This window comes from Chrysochloris asiatica, unplaced genomic scaffold, assembly GCF_000296735.1.
Source record: "Chrysochloris asiatica unplaced genomic scaffold, ChrAsi1.0 scaffold00014, whole genome shotgun sequence".
Lineage (NCBI taxonomy): Eukaryota > Metazoa > Chordata > Mammalia > Afrosoricida > Chrysochloridae > Chrysochloris > Chrysochloris asiatica.
Genome location: NW_006408532.1, coordinates 12,865,821 through 12,881,917, shown reverse-complemented (window position 1 = coordinate 12,881,917; position 16,097 = coordinate 12,865,821). Strand labels below are relative to the sequence as shown.

General features: G+C 41.8%; 2 protein-coding genes across 2 annotated transcripts in view; one reads left to right on the top strand and one right to left on the bottom strand.

Annotated features, from left to right (window-relative positions):
• Positions 1 to 1,717, bottom strand: part of GTF3C4 (general transcription factor IIIC, polypeptide 4, 90kDa) — a 32,415-nt gene extending 30,698 nt beyond the window's left edge. Inside the window, exon 1 of the mRNA XM_006834898.1 lies at positions 1,155 to 1,717. Within this exon, the coding sequence (XP_006834961.1) occupies positions 1,155 to 1,511 (357 nt within the window). The 5' untranslated portion in view covers positions 1,512 to 1,717. The remainder of the gene's footprint in view (positions 1 to 1,154) is intronic.
• Positions 1,718 to 6,475: 4,758 nt separating this feature from the next.
• DDX31 (DEAD (Asp-Glu-Ala-Asp) box polypeptide 31) overlaps positions 6,476 to 16,097 on the top strand; it is a 74,722-nt gene continuing 65,100 nt past the window's right edge. The window contains exons 1-5 of the mRNA XM_006834995.1: positions 6,476 to 6,738; positions 6,846 to 6,921; positions 7,860 to 7,903; positions 8,735 to 8,805; positions 9,588 to 9,652. Of these exons, the coding sequence (XP_006835058.1) occupies positions 6,476 to 6,738; positions 6,846 to 6,921; positions 7,860 to 7,903; positions 8,735 to 8,805; positions 9,588 to 9,652 (519 nt within the window). The remainder of the gene's footprint in view (positions 6,739 to 6,845; positions 6,922 to 7,859; positions 7,904 to 8,734; positions 8,806 to 9,587; positions 9,653 to 16,097) is intronic.

Here is a 16,097-nt window from a genome sequence, read left to right as displayed (position 1 = left end):
GGTTAAAATGCTTTGCTAACAAATAGAGAGGTCAATGGTTTGACCTACACCCACTCCATGGAGAAAGATAGTCTGCTTCTGTAAAGGTTGTTGTTTAGTGCCCTTGAGTTGGTTCTCACACTGACCCTGTATAAGGTTTCCAAAGACTGGCTGATGGGTTTGAACAACTGACCTTGTGGCTAGTAGTCCAGTGCTTATTCTACAGTACCACACCAGGACTCCTAAAATCACATTGTTGTTAAGTGCCGTTTCCAACACATAACAACCCTGTATAGGGCTTCCAAGCAGCAGCTGGTGGGTTTGAACTGCTGACCTTGTGGTTTGCAGTCCAGTATTGATCCTACTGCGCCACACCAGGAGAATACAAATCTATAAAGGAAACAGGGAAATCCTTCATACTTCTAAACTGTGAAAATGACCCATATGGCTTACCACTTTAGAAAAACAACTGAATTTGAAAATGGTGACAGTACAACACAACTTTTGGAACTCTAAAATTCTAAAGCTAAGTTAGATCTAAAGCACTAAATCTACACAGAAACCTTGACTTGAAGGTTTAGAATAGTTTGTTTCCTTGGTTTTCATTCTACAGCTCCATAATTTTTCTAAAGAGAAACTAGAGTACACACACCGAGATCCAGTATTTTATACATCTCCCCAGAGTGAGAAGCAAGAATCATTCATAATAAAGTCGCTGGAGTAGTTAAGTCAACGGAAACGGCCAGTTTTAATTCTCTAAAGCAAAAGAGACAAGAGGAGGGCACAAAACAGTAAACAAAGCCAACCTAGGGCCTCGGGTAGTAGGCCCCAGACAATAGAAGCCACGGCTGAGGCAGGACTGGGGTTGGGTCAACAGGGGGTGGAGTTTCGGGAAGCACGCCCGGAGTCGCTCAGACGCAGGGGCAACGGCAGGATTGGCGGGACGCGTCTCCCGGGGAGAATCTGAGAAACTGGGCGCAGAAAGCTGCAGGGCTATCTTTAAAATTAAAAAAAAAAATCCTTAATGACCCTAGCCACTTAAAAAACTCCTAGCGATGGATGTGAGATGGGGAATCCCCGCGCTAGGTGCTGGCCGGAATTCCCCGGGGACGGATGACGCGGCCGCGGGAGTGGGAGAAGGAGAGCCCAGGGTTGGGCCCCCGGGGATAACTTACTTTGAGAAAGCAGCTGTTGAGAGGAGCGGGCACCGAGGTGCGGTGGATGACCAGGTCCTGGCCTGGGTTGTGCACGTCGCAGATGAGCTCCAGCACAGCGATGCTGCGGGCGGTGGGCACGGACACGCGGTGGTCCTCAGACCACGCTAGCGGCTCCAGGCCGCCCACTTCGTACTGCAGCTTCACGGCCGGTTCCCGCCGAGTCACCATTAGGCGGAAAGCAGTACTGGGCCCAGGAGCCGCGTCCGTCGCTGGCTCCTTCGCTATCGCTTCGCCGCCCCCCTCGCCCTCTTCCTCCCCGGGTGGAGCAGGCCCGTCCGTCTCTGGCCCCTCCTGGGCCTTGCTGGCCGTGGACATCTTCCCTTAGATCCAGAGGCCGAATCCCCGGAAGCGTAAACTCCACGTTGCGGCCCCTTTACCGCCTCCAGCACAGCAGCCGCCAGCCCCCTCCGCGGCAGTTTTCTCCCCTCAGGCCCCGAGCGCCGCTGAGCCAGGAAGGACCCCGCCGTTGCCAGGCGACCCAGCCCTGCCAGGTGTCCAAGAAACTGCCTGTCTAGAAAATGCGCCTCTTTTGCGGCCCCAATCCACACGTCCATGGCTGGTTATGCCTCAGTTTGTGCGAATGGGTAAAAGACTGGAAGCCTCGGCGTAACTTGGCCTTAAATTTACCTCCTTCGTGGCAGGCAGAAGGCTCTTTCTCCTCGAGACCGTGCCCCAGGTCCTTTTGGGGGCTTCTCCTGAGTAATCATGCGGTAGACTCTTAGAGGAATGCAAAGGACTTAACATTCATTCCCCCATTGAGTGTAATTTTTCATTTCTGCAATAAACCAAGCCATAGGGGGTGGAGTTGTCACTTCCTATTAGTAGATACCCCTCGCCCTCAGGGCGTTCGCTTTTGCACTTCCCAGTCCATGACCCACAGCAAACGCCCTTTCATCCCGGCACTGCAGCTCTAATCCTCGTAGTTGTGTATGTGTTTGGTTTTGAGTCTTTCTTGGCCCCGGAAGGGGGAACAGCTACAGGACTCCACAGGGCAGCTACCTGGGGTCCTCACAAGCGTCCCACGTGGGCTAGAGTCGGAGCTGGAGCCGCGAACCCAAACCCTGAGTAGTTAGGTCCTCTCGCGTCTCGCGGCTGTCGCTCTTCTCCGGCCAGCCATGGAAGCAGATGACGATTTGCTTCTCAACGTTTTCGAGGCCCGGGCCGCTGTCTCCAAAACCTCCTTCAGACCCCTCCGAGCTCAGGCAAAACGGGTGAGTTCTGACCTGGCTTCAGTTCATTCCCCACAGCCTGCGTCTGCGACCATTTCCGAATCGTCTACAGAGTAATGCAGGGGAAACCAGTTGCCAGGCATTTCAGGAGGAGTTGCTCAGGAGCACGTGTATAAAACCGGAACACCACCTTGAAGGGAGTGGAGCGAGTGAAGAGGGCGGGGTGCTGGCCCTTGCTGCTGCTCGGAAACCTGGCCAGGTGGTGTGTGGAATTGGATGCTGTTTTCCGTAAAGTTAGAACTGCCACCCAGGCTCGAGTCCCAGCTCTGTCAGTTTCACAGTCAACGCTCTCAATGTTCGTTTGTCTCAGGAATAAGGATTTGGGGACTAGAAATTTCTTTGAGTAGCTTTCAAAAATTGTATAGATTTTCATTCCGCGTGGAATGTTGTTGTTGTTGTGCCGTCGAGTCGGTTCCGACCCATAGCGACCCTGTACAGGGTTTCCGAGGGTGTAAATCCTTACGGGAGTAGAAAGCCTCATCTTTCTCCCGCGGAGCGGCTGGTAGTTTCGAACCGCTGACCTTAAGGTTCGCAGCCCGATTCGTAACCACTACGCTACTGGTGGGACTGTAAAATGGTGCCTTGAACTAAACCCAAACGAGCTGAAAACTGGTTTCTGGTATAGTTGATTTATCTGTTAACTCATGCTAATGATGATGGTCAGTGAAAAACACCATCCAGTTTAGTGTACCTCTTTTTCACTGATCCTTTGCAAATTTTGAAATTTTAATTTAAAATTTTATAATAAATCCAGCTATGTCCTTTCTTCCTCTCTGATCAAATGTCACCTTTGCAAGCATTCCTTAACTCCTTGCCTCTCTTTTTCCCTACTGTAGCCATGTTAGTCTTTGTTTTTCTGTCTTCACTTAATCCTTTGTGTGTACGTCTTTATTACAAATACAGAGGTAATAATTCTTTTTCCACCCCCCATCTTTGGACTGCATATTCCAAATAATATATAAACTGGATCGCTTACCGTCTGGTCACTCTTTAGTACTATGTCAATGTCTCTAAAAGCAAGGACCCAACAGTTAAACAAATAAAGATTTGTTTTTACACCTTTGTCACTTTCACAAGCCAATGTGTGACTTCCTCAAGGGGTTGGCTGATCTTCAGAACCAAGCTACTTGACAGCTGTAGAGTTTTAAAAAATGAATGTGTTGTAGATGTGTGGGGGAATTATTGGGATCAATGAAATACATTCTGTGCTTATCATGGTGAGTGCTGCAAAAGAAAAAAAGGTGCCAAGAGAGCCAAGAACTGAGAACCTTGGCTTGACTGACTGGAGAAAACAGGTCAAGAAAGACTCCTTGGAATGCTCCAGGGAAGCCTAATCTGAAGATTGAATGTGAGTTCATCAGCCTGAGGAAAGGCAGGGGACACAGGTGTGGGAATAGCGGGTGCAAAGGTCCTGAGGAGGAAAGGAGCAGGGTTCACTCTAGGGACTTAAGGAAGATCAGGGTGGCAAAGGACAGATTCTGGAAGGCTTCATAGATAATATTGCAGATTTTGGATTTTAGCCTAAGAGCAGTGGAAAGCTCCTGAATATTGCATTTAACTGTTGGGTACTTGCTTTTAGAGAGACATTGACATAGTACTAAAGAGTGACCAGATGGTAAGACATATAGTTAATATCTTATATGGAATATGTAGTCCAAAGATGGGGGGGGGGGCGTGGAAAAAGAATTAGTACGCGAAGGAAGGCTAGTAGGAGGTGTACAAGGAAGTAGATTTTGCCTGAATATCAGAAACAGCTTCCTCCTTAGAATTGGTCAGGAACAGAGCGGACTGCCTCCTGACATGTGTAGACAGGGGTTTTGAGGCCACCTGGCAGGGAACCTGCAGTCAGAATTTCTGCACATGGTGGGAGTGGTATTATTGGCTCTTTGTGCTCCAGGATTCTATGGGTCTCTTGAGCCACGTACTATAGACAGAAATCTGCCCTTTCCATACTGTCTTGCAAGTGAATCAACAGACCTGAAACTTGACTTCTTTATCTTCCTTTAATCTTAAGATTCCCTAACTCAGGATTTTATAAAAGTGCGTTGGACTTAATTAATATGAAATTTATGAAGTTGTATTTATTGAATTACTTAAAAGAATCCTTATGGTTGCCAGAAGCAAAGAACTTGCATTACTAGTAGGTTTTTCTGAAGTTGACAGTCACAGCTAAAATAAGCTAGTGTGTAAGCTAAGGGTAGTAGTGGTTGCTAAGTGCCATTGAGTTGGTTCCCCGTCACAGCTACACTGTATAGGGTTTCTTAGAAGTGGCTGGTGAGTTTGAACCGCTGACCTCATGACTCAAACTGACTTTGTGATCTTGTGTTTATTCCATAGCGCCAGGCCAGAGGTGGGGAACCTTTTTTCTGCCAAGGGCCATAAAAAATTATCAACTTAAAAATTAGTCTGCTATATTTGGTCAAACATTTAATTAACTTGCAGTGCTATGAGTTATTGTGCTGGAAAGCAAAGTTCATTTGAACCACAAAGTCGGCAGTTCAAGCTCACCAGCTGCTCCTTGGAAACCTTATGCAGGGTCACTGTGTGTTGGAACTGACTCTCCAGCACTTAACGACAACAATTTGATGGCTGTAACTGCGGTTGCTTTGGCAGAGCCAGACCAAATGATTTTGCAGGATTTATATGGCCCACTGGAATCCTGGTGTGCTAATGCATCAGATTACAAAGTTGTTTGAACTGCAACATTAGTAGTTCAAGCTCACCAGCTGCTTCTTGGAAACCCTATACAGAGTCGCTATGGGTCGGAATCAACTCAATGGCACTTAACAACAAACAACATATGGCCTCCGGGCCTAGGCGTTCCCCAACCATGATGTAACCAGAAGTCATCATTATAAGCAAAGAGGTTCCAAGAGAACCAAAACTACAGAATGTCAAGCACTGGCTACGTAAGGGATATATTTATATGTAATTAGGAAGAGAAAGCCAAAAAATATGTAAGAATCAGATGTTTCTTATAGGGGAAGTGTGGACATTATGGTGTTTAACCATATTCATGTACTAGAAATAAGCAACAGATAAAATGTTTAGTATTGTAGTTTATAAAGGAGTCCTGGTGGCACAGTGGTTAAAATACTTGGCTACAGACAGAAAGATCGGTGGTTTGTACACACAGCCACTCCATGGAGAAAGATGTGGCAGTTTGCTACTGTCAGGATTGTTCTTGTGAATTGATGTTGAGTTGGTTCCAACTCATAGCAACCCTGTATAAGATTTCCACGATGGGTTTGAATCACCAGCCTTGAGGTTAGCAGTCCAATGCTTATCCTACAGCACCACACTAGGTTACAGCCTTGGGAACCCTATGGGGGCAGTTCTGTGTCCTACAGGGTGGCTGTGAGTCAGAAGTGACTTGACAGCAGTGGATTGGGTTTGGTAGCTTGTAATCGGTGATCAGGTGGGAAATGGAAAGGCAAGGAGAGTTGGAAATAATTGTAATAGAAGTGATGGATGGAGCAGAATTCTCATTTGGAATTGGAACCGTGAGTAGGAATTATCTCCAAACCATCTAAATCTGGAGGAGCAGCTTGAGGGTAGAGGATGACAGAGATCCAAGCACTTTTGGATAGAGCAGTAATGAAGGTTTCCACTTCCTGGGCATAAGCTAAGACATGGCCATCCCAATTTTCTACCATGTGTGCAGTCGCTGACTTGCTTTGTTGGTAGGTAGAGAGAAAAGATTCCTTTTCTCCCCATCCTAGGAATATGGATTGACTTTACATGCATACTTTAAAAGATGAATTATCTCTTCCCTGTTAAACAGGCTTATTTATTAATACTCATCTCCCTCCTTGATATTCACCTGCATCCTGATTAAGTGATAAATGAGTTGAGATTTTTTTTTCTTTAGGGTGGGGGAGGGGGTTGCTGAGTTGAAAAATCTGACTGCAAACCTTAAACTGTTGCTTGACATATGGGGCATAATGATCCCTGCAGGAAGAGATGCAATTCTGTGGGCAGTCAGCCTTCACTCTGAGGTCTGTCTTCATGGACTAATGCCTCTCTTGTTGATCTTTCCTTTTGGGAACAATGCAGCAAGAAAAGGCCACTAAAAGGAAATGCCTCCTACCCAGTGAGGCTCCTCCAGTGAAACAGAGACATGAGACACCATTTTCCCTAGCTAAGAAAACTGGTGTTACAGAGACTCTCAGGACTTCTAAGGGGAAGGCACCAAAAATATTTTCTCCAAAGAAGCACTCAACTGAGACCAGTAATGTATACCAGAAGGAGAAACCAGCCATAAAGACTTCATCATTGTTTAAAAACAACCCTGAAATTCCAGAACTCCACAGGTATGTCCCGGTGCAGATGCACTTTAGGGATAAAGGGAAAAAAGTGTATTCTGCTGTTTTCTTTGTCTGTGGGAACTGATGCCTAGGTTTCTGTTAATTATTTGCAGACCTGCAGTAAAGCAGGTGCAAGAGAAAGTGTTTACTTCAGATGCTTTTCATGAACTGGACCTCCATCCACATTTAGTAAGTATCTCTCAGGATTTGATGTGGGTTTTGTGAGTATATTTATTCAGAATGTCTGTGAAATAACAGTTCTAGGAAGAGAAACTGAAGAGTGATTATTTCTACTCCAAGTTACCTGAATGAACTCAGATTGAAAGAATACTTGTCTAGGGCAGTTTAGTGTGTGTAGGTTATCGTATACTGTCTCTTCCAAGACTTTTTTTGTTCTGTTTTGTTTTACCTTAAGAATTCAAGACTTTCTTTTGCACTGGGACTTCACATATGGTACTTAAGATAGCTTCCTAATTACTGGATAATGACATGAAGACCATTGTGCTAGCAGACATCATAGAGATCATAGATGAGGGAATTGAACTGGCATCTTGCTGTTAAGGGAAGAAAAGGCTTTTTTTTAAGCTGCATTTCCTACAAATAAATGCCCTTCCTTTCCTCCCCCCACCCCTAATTTGAATGAGTTTCCAGACTTCTTAGGTGTATGGAGAGAAAAAAATACATCCATTTTTAGTAGTGATGATTTCCTTAGCTTCTTCAGGTAAAGCTTACCTTTCCCTTTTTTACATTGCCTTTCCCCCTCACCTACAGCTGAGAGAAGGATTTTTAGGACATTGTAGGCTGCGTAACTCTTTGTTGTGGGTTACTCTTTCCTGCACATTGTAGGATATTTAGCAATACCCATGGCCTTTACCCACTAGATTTTAGTAGCACCTCCTCTCATTTGTCATAGTCATAAACGTTTCCAGACATTGTTATATGTTCCCAGGAGAGAAGGCAAAATTACCCCTGGATGGAGAACCGAGCACTCTCTTTTTAACTTACTATGATCATGGTTATCAGTTTCATCCCAATATTTTATCCTTTTTGTTATTTCCATTAAACATAATGTGTTTCTACCAAGAAATGTTAAAGAAAATATTTATTTGCTTTGTCTTCTCTTTTAGATTTCTACGATAAATACAGTCTTAAAAATATCTAGTATGACCAGGTAAGAATTCCAGACTCATCTTAATTTTGTTAGGACTAAAATGCAGATAACTGATGAAATTTGAATTGTCTTTGGAGAACAGAGCAAATTTGAGTCTTGGCATTAAAAAGGAAGGGCTCAACATATCAAACACTCAGTTTGCCCATTTCCCCTGCTAAATGCCAGAGGTTGAGTCTTCATTCCGTTTTATTCTCAGCTCTAAACTGTAAGAGATCTTTGACACACAGGATGATCTGTGTAAGATACCACTGTTGTCCTTCCTTCCCTGAAGATAAGTTGGCCAAAATGTAGACTTTAGCATGTGATTTCTTAGTAGTAAAAATTAGAGTCAACCAACAACACTATTTGGTTATAAATAGTGGGAAGCTAAAATATTTTTAAGAATCTTTGTTGGCATTATAGACTCCTAGAAAATAAAATTAGAGTAGTGAAAGCTATGGGGAAGAGATCAACTTTTTCTTTTTGAGTATGTATGCTTCTCTTTGTTAGAAATAATGACTAACTTTTACTTCTCTAAGTAAAAAATAAATAAGAATATTGAAGAAAATAAGGAGTCCTCTCTCATCCACCAAATTTAAAAAAAACTAGTGGAATGACCACTCATAGTCTTCCCTCAACATTTTAAGCTAAGTACCAGAAATTTAATTGGCTGTAAACTTCAAATTATGAAAAATTTTTAGCACCTTTACTTGAATATTAGGTAACTTTTATGGTGTCATTTGATGGACAAATCAAACCAGGGGTCGTTGCATTTTGTCTGTCCTTGTTTCTCTTTGTAAACATAACTGAGTGGCATAGATGAATAAGTGTTCTTTCTTTTGGGTGCCCAAGTGTTCAGAAGCAAAGTATTCCTGCACTGCTGGAAGGCAGAGATGCTCTTGTGAGATCCCAGACGGGTTCAGGTTAGTTGTTGTTTAATTTTTTGTGTCCATAGTATACAGGCGTATGATTCTAGAGGAAAATGCCAGTTTCTGTGTGGTGGGGCTGCTGTGTTTTATTTTGGGGAGGGGAAGCCATGCTTGCTTTTAATTAGAACACTGAACATGTTCCCACAATGCAGGAAAGGGGATGGTTGATGGTGTCATATCAGGAAGTTGTCGTGCTCTGCTGTCATTCCTTGGAGCCTGTTTTAGGCCTTTGCCAGATCTCCCTGTCTATGCCAGAGCTGCCCATCCTGACTCTACTGGTGGTTGAATATTTTCTCTGACGTTAAAATATAGAGCTCTGCCATGAACATACACTATTGAACTCCAATCAGTCTGCTGAACACAGAAAACTGCTTTAGTTGGATTCCAACTGCCCCTGCAGAGAACTTTTAATTGAGCACTTAAGCGCATCTAAGAGATTAGGGAAGACTTCAGAGAAGGAGTCCTCTAATTTCTAAATGCAACTATCAAGTTGGGCTTTTGTGTAATTTAGTAAATGTGTCATTCTCTCCCTTGTTAGATGGGTAAAGGAGCTGAAGCTTCAGGCTTCCTAGCATTACTAAATTACAAAGCAAATTAGGAGTTGTAGAAGACAGGTGAACTACCTACTCACCCCTCATGACTGTACGATGTGCGTTCTTTCTTGTCCTAGAATTGGGTATGACCCAAAGATAACAGCTCATCTCGTTTATGGCCGGCCATTGCTCTTACATTTGTAGGGACTGTGATTTTAATTGCTTTTATACTTTTTTGAAAAGGTAAAACTCTTGCCTACTGCGTCCCTGTTGTCCAATCCCTTCAAGCAATGAAATCAAAAATACAGGTGCGTATAAGATGTGGTTTTTTTCTATTACATAATGCACACATAACCATCAGACTGAACCATAGTAATAATATTGGAATAGAAAGACTGTTTTCACTTAGCTTTGTGTTCTTGTTGCCTTTTAATTCATTTATTATGTAAACAAACTATTGCTAAAGACTGTGGCCAGAGTAGAATAAACATATTTCATAATCATCATAGTTGATATGATAAGGAATATTGAAAAATGTGCCCCGTGTGTCAAGTGCTGTGCTGAATGCTTCTTTGCATACATTATTTGAATATTTAAACACCATCTCTCTCCCCTTCCCCAAAGTTGTTTACCAATTGGAAAGTTAATGTAAATAACTTGTTACTGTCATGCATCGTGTAATGATGGAAGTGGATTTCCACTTCAGTTCTCCTGTGTTCAGAGGCTAAACTCCTCACTCCATGCTGTGTTTTTTTGTTTTGTTTTTTTTTTAAATTAAATGTTTTTATTTTGCATTGAGTGAAAGTTTACAGGGCACATCATCAGCTTCACAGTCAACCATTCATATAGCTTGTTTCATTACATTGATTATTATCCCCTCCATATATCATCGGTTTACAGTGTTTCTCTCTATGCTCTTTAGCTTTTTTTTTTTTTTTGGATTGGGGGGGGACTTGCCTTTTTGGAATTTACAGTCTCGGCTTTTAGGGAAGGTTTTTACATTTGTCTGTGGATATCCAGGGCTCATGTATGAGATTACTAACAAGCATTACTGAATAATCAGATTAGGGACAGTTTGCTATGTCTACTAGGTGGCTAGAGTCTGATCCTCAGAGCCTATGGTTTGGACGGTCAACAACGCTTGGGCCCACAGGGGCTTGGCCTCCTGACCGGGTCTGCACTGTCTGCATCTGAATCCTCCTTATTTATTGATTGTTTAAGCATGCTGTGTTTTTATGACGAGGGTTCATTATGGACATCTTGCTATGTAAGGATCAGGTCTCTTTGTCCTACGTAGTTTCCAGCTTGGAAACCAGTTGCCATCAAGTCGATTCATGGCAACACGTGTTCAGAGTAAATCTGAGCTCCATAGGTTTTTCACTAGTTGTGGTCTTTTAGAAGTAGGTCACCAGGCCTTTTTTCCCAAGGTGCTGCTGGGTAGATTAAAAATCCCACCCTTGGTTAATAGTCAAGTGCTCGTTCGGCCATTATATGGATTATAACCTGTAGACTTATGTAACTCTTAGAATAAAATAAATATCCCAGGAGTGAATCCAAACTGATAGAAATAAATAATTGAATAAATGGAGGAGGAAAGGCCCTCCCTTCCTTATAGTAGAATAAACCAAAACTCACTGCTATTCAGTCCATTCCAACTCATAACCACACCGTACAGTGCTTCCGAGGCTGTAAATCTTTCTGGGAGCATAAAGCCTCCTCTTACCAGGAGGCACATGAGACCAACATAGCTCAGTACTGGTGATGACACCAACTTGCATCACTAAGTTAAGGCAACAAAAGCCAGGATTCCTCATGGTAAAGTTTAAGAAGTAGCTAGCTTCTAGGGAGATACTTTGAGACTATGTATACTACTCTGCTTTCTGTCATACTTTCTCACAAGTACTGGTCAAGTTATAGAATGCCCCTTGATTTGAATTCCTGACTCCTGTCGAGTGGAGCAACCCAGAGCTTACAGCACCACCAGAGTGCCTTTGTATGCCGGTGAATGAATGCAGGAGTGATGGAAATTAAACATCACCGTTTGGCAAATGCCACAATAATATTGTTTCAGAGAAGACTCTTCATGGATGTTAAAAATAGTGGGAAAGTATGATGGAAAGCAGGGTAGTATACATAGTCTCAAAGTATCTCCCTAAAGCTAGCTACTGCTTAATTGCAAAGGGAAAGACAGTAACTTTACCATGGAGAATCCTGGCTTCTGTTGCCTCTGTGGTATTTTAACAAAAAAAATGCATAACCTGAATTTAACTGTGAGGAATTCAAATCAAGGGGCATTCTACACCTTGGCCAGTACGTGTTGAAAGGATCAAGGTCATGAAAGACAAAGATTAACTGAAACCTTGTCCCATATTAAAAGAGACTAAGGAAACATGCCAGATAAATGCAACATGTAGTCCTGGATCGGATCCTAGTCCAGAAAAAGGACACTAATAGTTTAGTTAATGAAATTTGAATGAGATCTGTAGATTAATGAATAGCATTGATCAATGTTAATTTTCTTGTTTTCAGATTTGTACTGTGGTTAATAAAAAATGTTAGCATTTGAGAAAACTGGGAAACTGGTATGTGGGAATTCTTAATACTAGATTTGTAAATTTCTTGTATGCCAAATTATTTCAAAATTAATAGATTAAAAACATTTTTTAGTCAATAAAAGGAAAGCACCTATATAGCCTTTAGAAGTAGTACTTTTTTTCAATTTACTGTTTGTTAACTTGAGCAGATGTCAAGTGAAAAAAGCTAGGCAACAAAACAGTATTTATAATACTGACTCCATGAACAGTATGTATAACAGTGACCCCAGTTTCATAAATAGTAATAACCTATGTGTGTATATGCACAAAAAAACTATAGACAGTCACTGACAAGGGGAAGTGAGGGAAAAACAGCAATGAAGCTACGAGCTAAGCCCTACAATGTTCAATAGACTCCTGTGAACCCAGGTGGAGATCTGGTTGGCCTAGCAGTGTGGCAAGACCTTGGGACTCCTGGGTCCAGAGTCAGTGACATAGCCACAGAGAACTAGAGTGGAGAGTGAAGTATCCAGCTGATAAGAAGAGAAGGCATATGCACAAGAACACCCACATTTGCAGATAATACCCACTTGACCTGGCTTCAATGACTGGATGATCAGAACTCAGCTAGCGGAAGAAAGAAGAGGGGAAAAAAATGTAATCTGATACTGTTTGATGAACCTGACCTACACCTATGGATGCAGTAGTTCGAAAGAGGGAACAAATCTTTACAGCAAGAATCATTCCCACCCCCTCCATACACAGGGATGGGAAACTTGGACAATGACTACCCTAAATGGGGGAGCTTCAAAGGCAAGAAGTGACTGGCTTACAAGCTTTCAAGAGGGAACCTAGATCTAGAGGGTGTGAAGGAAGGTAGAATCTCCACTGAGTAGTAACCAATCTGTCTAGGCGCGGCTGATGAAATGTGGATAGGTCTCTTGTGATACAATAGTGAATAATTGTTATCAGGATTGATTGTGAGGGTTGGAAATGTAGACTTTTTGTAACAAGGAGGGGAGTGATTAACTTTTTCAGTCTAGGAGTGGAGGTCCCTGGGACCATCAAGGGAGAAGAGCGCAGAGCAGGACACTACTCAGAGAAGCAGTGACACCAGAGATGGAGGCAGAGACGATGATGTGGAGAGATGGAGTGGCTGGGGACTTTAGACCCAGAGAGGGAGAGGGGCTGTGTGTTGATGACTGGGGGGTAGGCTTGCAGGGTAGACACTTTGGTTGGTTGATGATGCATGGAGGGGATTGTAACCATGGCAATGAAACGACATACGATAGGATGAATGTAAAACTAATGTTCTCCCATGTAAACTATCACATAATTCACAATAAAACATTAAAAAAAAAAAGACTAGACAAATACTTTTCAAACTATTAATATTCATTTTCTCTGAGGTGTGAGACATTTTGTTTCCTGACAATGATTTTTTTCCATTAAGCGCTTTTAACCAAGATAATTCATGTCAAGTGCTTCAGCATTGTATATGGTACATAGTAAGAAACAAACGTAAATTATTGCAGTAATACTAATAAAACAATTGCATCCACTTACGTACTCCAAGAGACTCTCTCGCTAGTAGAAGTTCTTCCTCCTACAAGGTTGGAGAGTTTGGTGAATTTTCCACTGGAATGAGTCCTAGAGGTCTACTCAACCTTGAGTCCATAAATCTGTGAAGTGGAGCGATCCGATAACTTACCGAAAGTGGACAGTGTGATGGATGGTTCTGCATAAATCCTGGTTCCACGTGTGACTTTAGGCAAATCATTTCATCCCTCAGTGTCTTCAGCTGTGTTAAGGGGCTAGTAGCTGTACCTGTCTTCTAGATTAAGTGAGTTAATGCATGTTAAGTATTGAGAACTGGCATTCAAACCAACCAAAACAAAACCCTAGACCTGTTGCTGCTGAATGAATTCCGACTCACAGGGTTTCTGAGGATTGTAATCTTTATGGGAGCAGCTAATAGGTTTGAACCACCAACTTTTTGGTTAACAGCTGAGTGCTTAATCACTGTGTCACCAGAGCTCCTTAACCTGGTACCCAATGCCTGTGTATTAGTTATCATCATCAACAAGGTCAAATGAGTTTGAAGGGCAGTGCTTTCATTTGCTTATAATCAGAACCATTAGCACATCATGTAGTATTTTTTTAGTATATTTGCTCTGATTTCATTTTTTTTTTCAAACATTGTCTTTCATAGAATGATAACAGCCGATTCTATGAAAGGAAATGTATTCTTTATAAACATAGTTTTCCAAGCTCCAATTTCATTTACTTATTTCAGTAGAATCCCTTGGAGTTCCTCATATAATGATCTGACCTGTAAAGACCATATCTGGAGAGAGCAGCAAATTCTAGGCACCCAACCGATTCTTAAATTACTTTGGTGATAGAATAAGAATGGACTGTTTTTCTGTTTTCACTCTTTCAGTTATTTTGGCTCTGATTTTTCTAACATCACATTCATCCTTCCTTGCTCACTTCTGCCCTGCGAGGAATTGATTTTTCTTTCTTCTTCTCTGTGTAGTAACACCTTTTGAAATGTCAGAATCTCCTAACGTCACACAGTGGCACGTTGATATTGTTGTACTAACGTGTTTACTGTTCCTCGTCTAAGCTTCAGTGTAGTCTCACAAAGTTGATGTTGAGTACAGAGAACTCTAGTTTGAATTTCAAATCCTTTCCTCTCTGTGGATAAATGTTTCCTAAAACAAAACATGAAAACCTTTCTTGTAATTGAATTTGCTGTTAAATCTGAGTTTCACTTCTCTATAGTAACATTTTTTTTTCTTTATACTGACATTGTTTAGATTCATTCAGTACATGTGTAAGCCTTTTCAATGTGCAAGGCACCACTGACATAAGAGCCTTTATTAGACCACCTTGTTTTCTTTTATTACTATTGTTATTTTTAAATATAGTGGACATAATTGGGTTGAGCATTGGGCTGCTAACTACAAGATTGGTGGTGAAACCCACCAGCCACTCCTCTGGAAAAAGATGAGGAAATCCTAAGGAGCAGTTCTGTTCTGTCCTATTTGGTTGCCCGTGAGTTGGAATTGACTCAGTGGCAGTGAGTTTGATTTTTTGATTTGGTATATTCTCCTGGGGTAGGCTCTGCATAGCAAGCAAATATGAGTATGCATAGCTCCCTTCCTCCTTCTACTTGAAGGGTTTTTGAAATTTGCTTTACAGATTTGTTTGACTTGATTTCATATATAAATAGCTGCTTGTCATGCATGCTGTTCTGTGTCTTACTTTTGTTCCCTTATGTTTTGGGGATGGTTTCTTATCAGTACCATATAGAGCTACCTTAGTTTTCTTTAATGGTGTCTTAATTTTTCATTGTGTGTAATTGTTGTTAAATGCCTGTCGAGTCAGTTCCAAGTAATAGTAACCAATGTTGTTACGTTGTTGTTATGTGCCGTGGAGTCGGTTCCGACTCATAGAGACCCTGCATCGGGTTTCCGAGGATTTAAGTCTTTATGGGAGTAGAACGCCTTATCTTTCTCATGCAGAACAGCTGGTATTTTCGAACTGCTGACCTTGAAGCTAGCAGCCCGATTTGTAACCACTACACTACCATAGAAGTGAAACTTAGATTTAATAGCAAATTTAATTATAAGGAAGGTTTTCATAGGGTTTCTGAGGAGCAGCTGATGAGCTTGAACTGCCGACCTTGTGGTTCAAACCAACCTTGCAGTCCAGTACATTAACCCACAGCACCACACCAGGACTCCCTCATTTTGTGTATGTACTACAAATTATTGAATCAGAGCTTTATTGGTGGGATTTACATTATGTTCAATATTTTTCTATAAACAAAAGCTATTATAAATAGTTGACAGTCTGTAAAATAGTCTATGATATCTTTTTGCACATAGAAGGGTATATCTGTAGGAGAAATTCCTGTAAATGGAGTTTGCATATTTATTTGTTAGCTAGTAGCGCCAAGTTGACCACCAAAGCCTTATTCCAGTTTGCATTTCTACTAGCAGTGTATGAGTTCCTATTTGCCACTACCCTCATCAGCACAGCCAATTATTTTGTTTTTGCTAACTTGGCAGGTGGAATACCAGTTTATAGTTTTAATTTTAAATTTCTCTAATAAGTAACATTGTATATGTTTTCATATGTGTAAAAGCTATATTTGGAATTCATATTTCAATTATTAGCTATTTATATGCTTACTCCATTTTTCTACTTG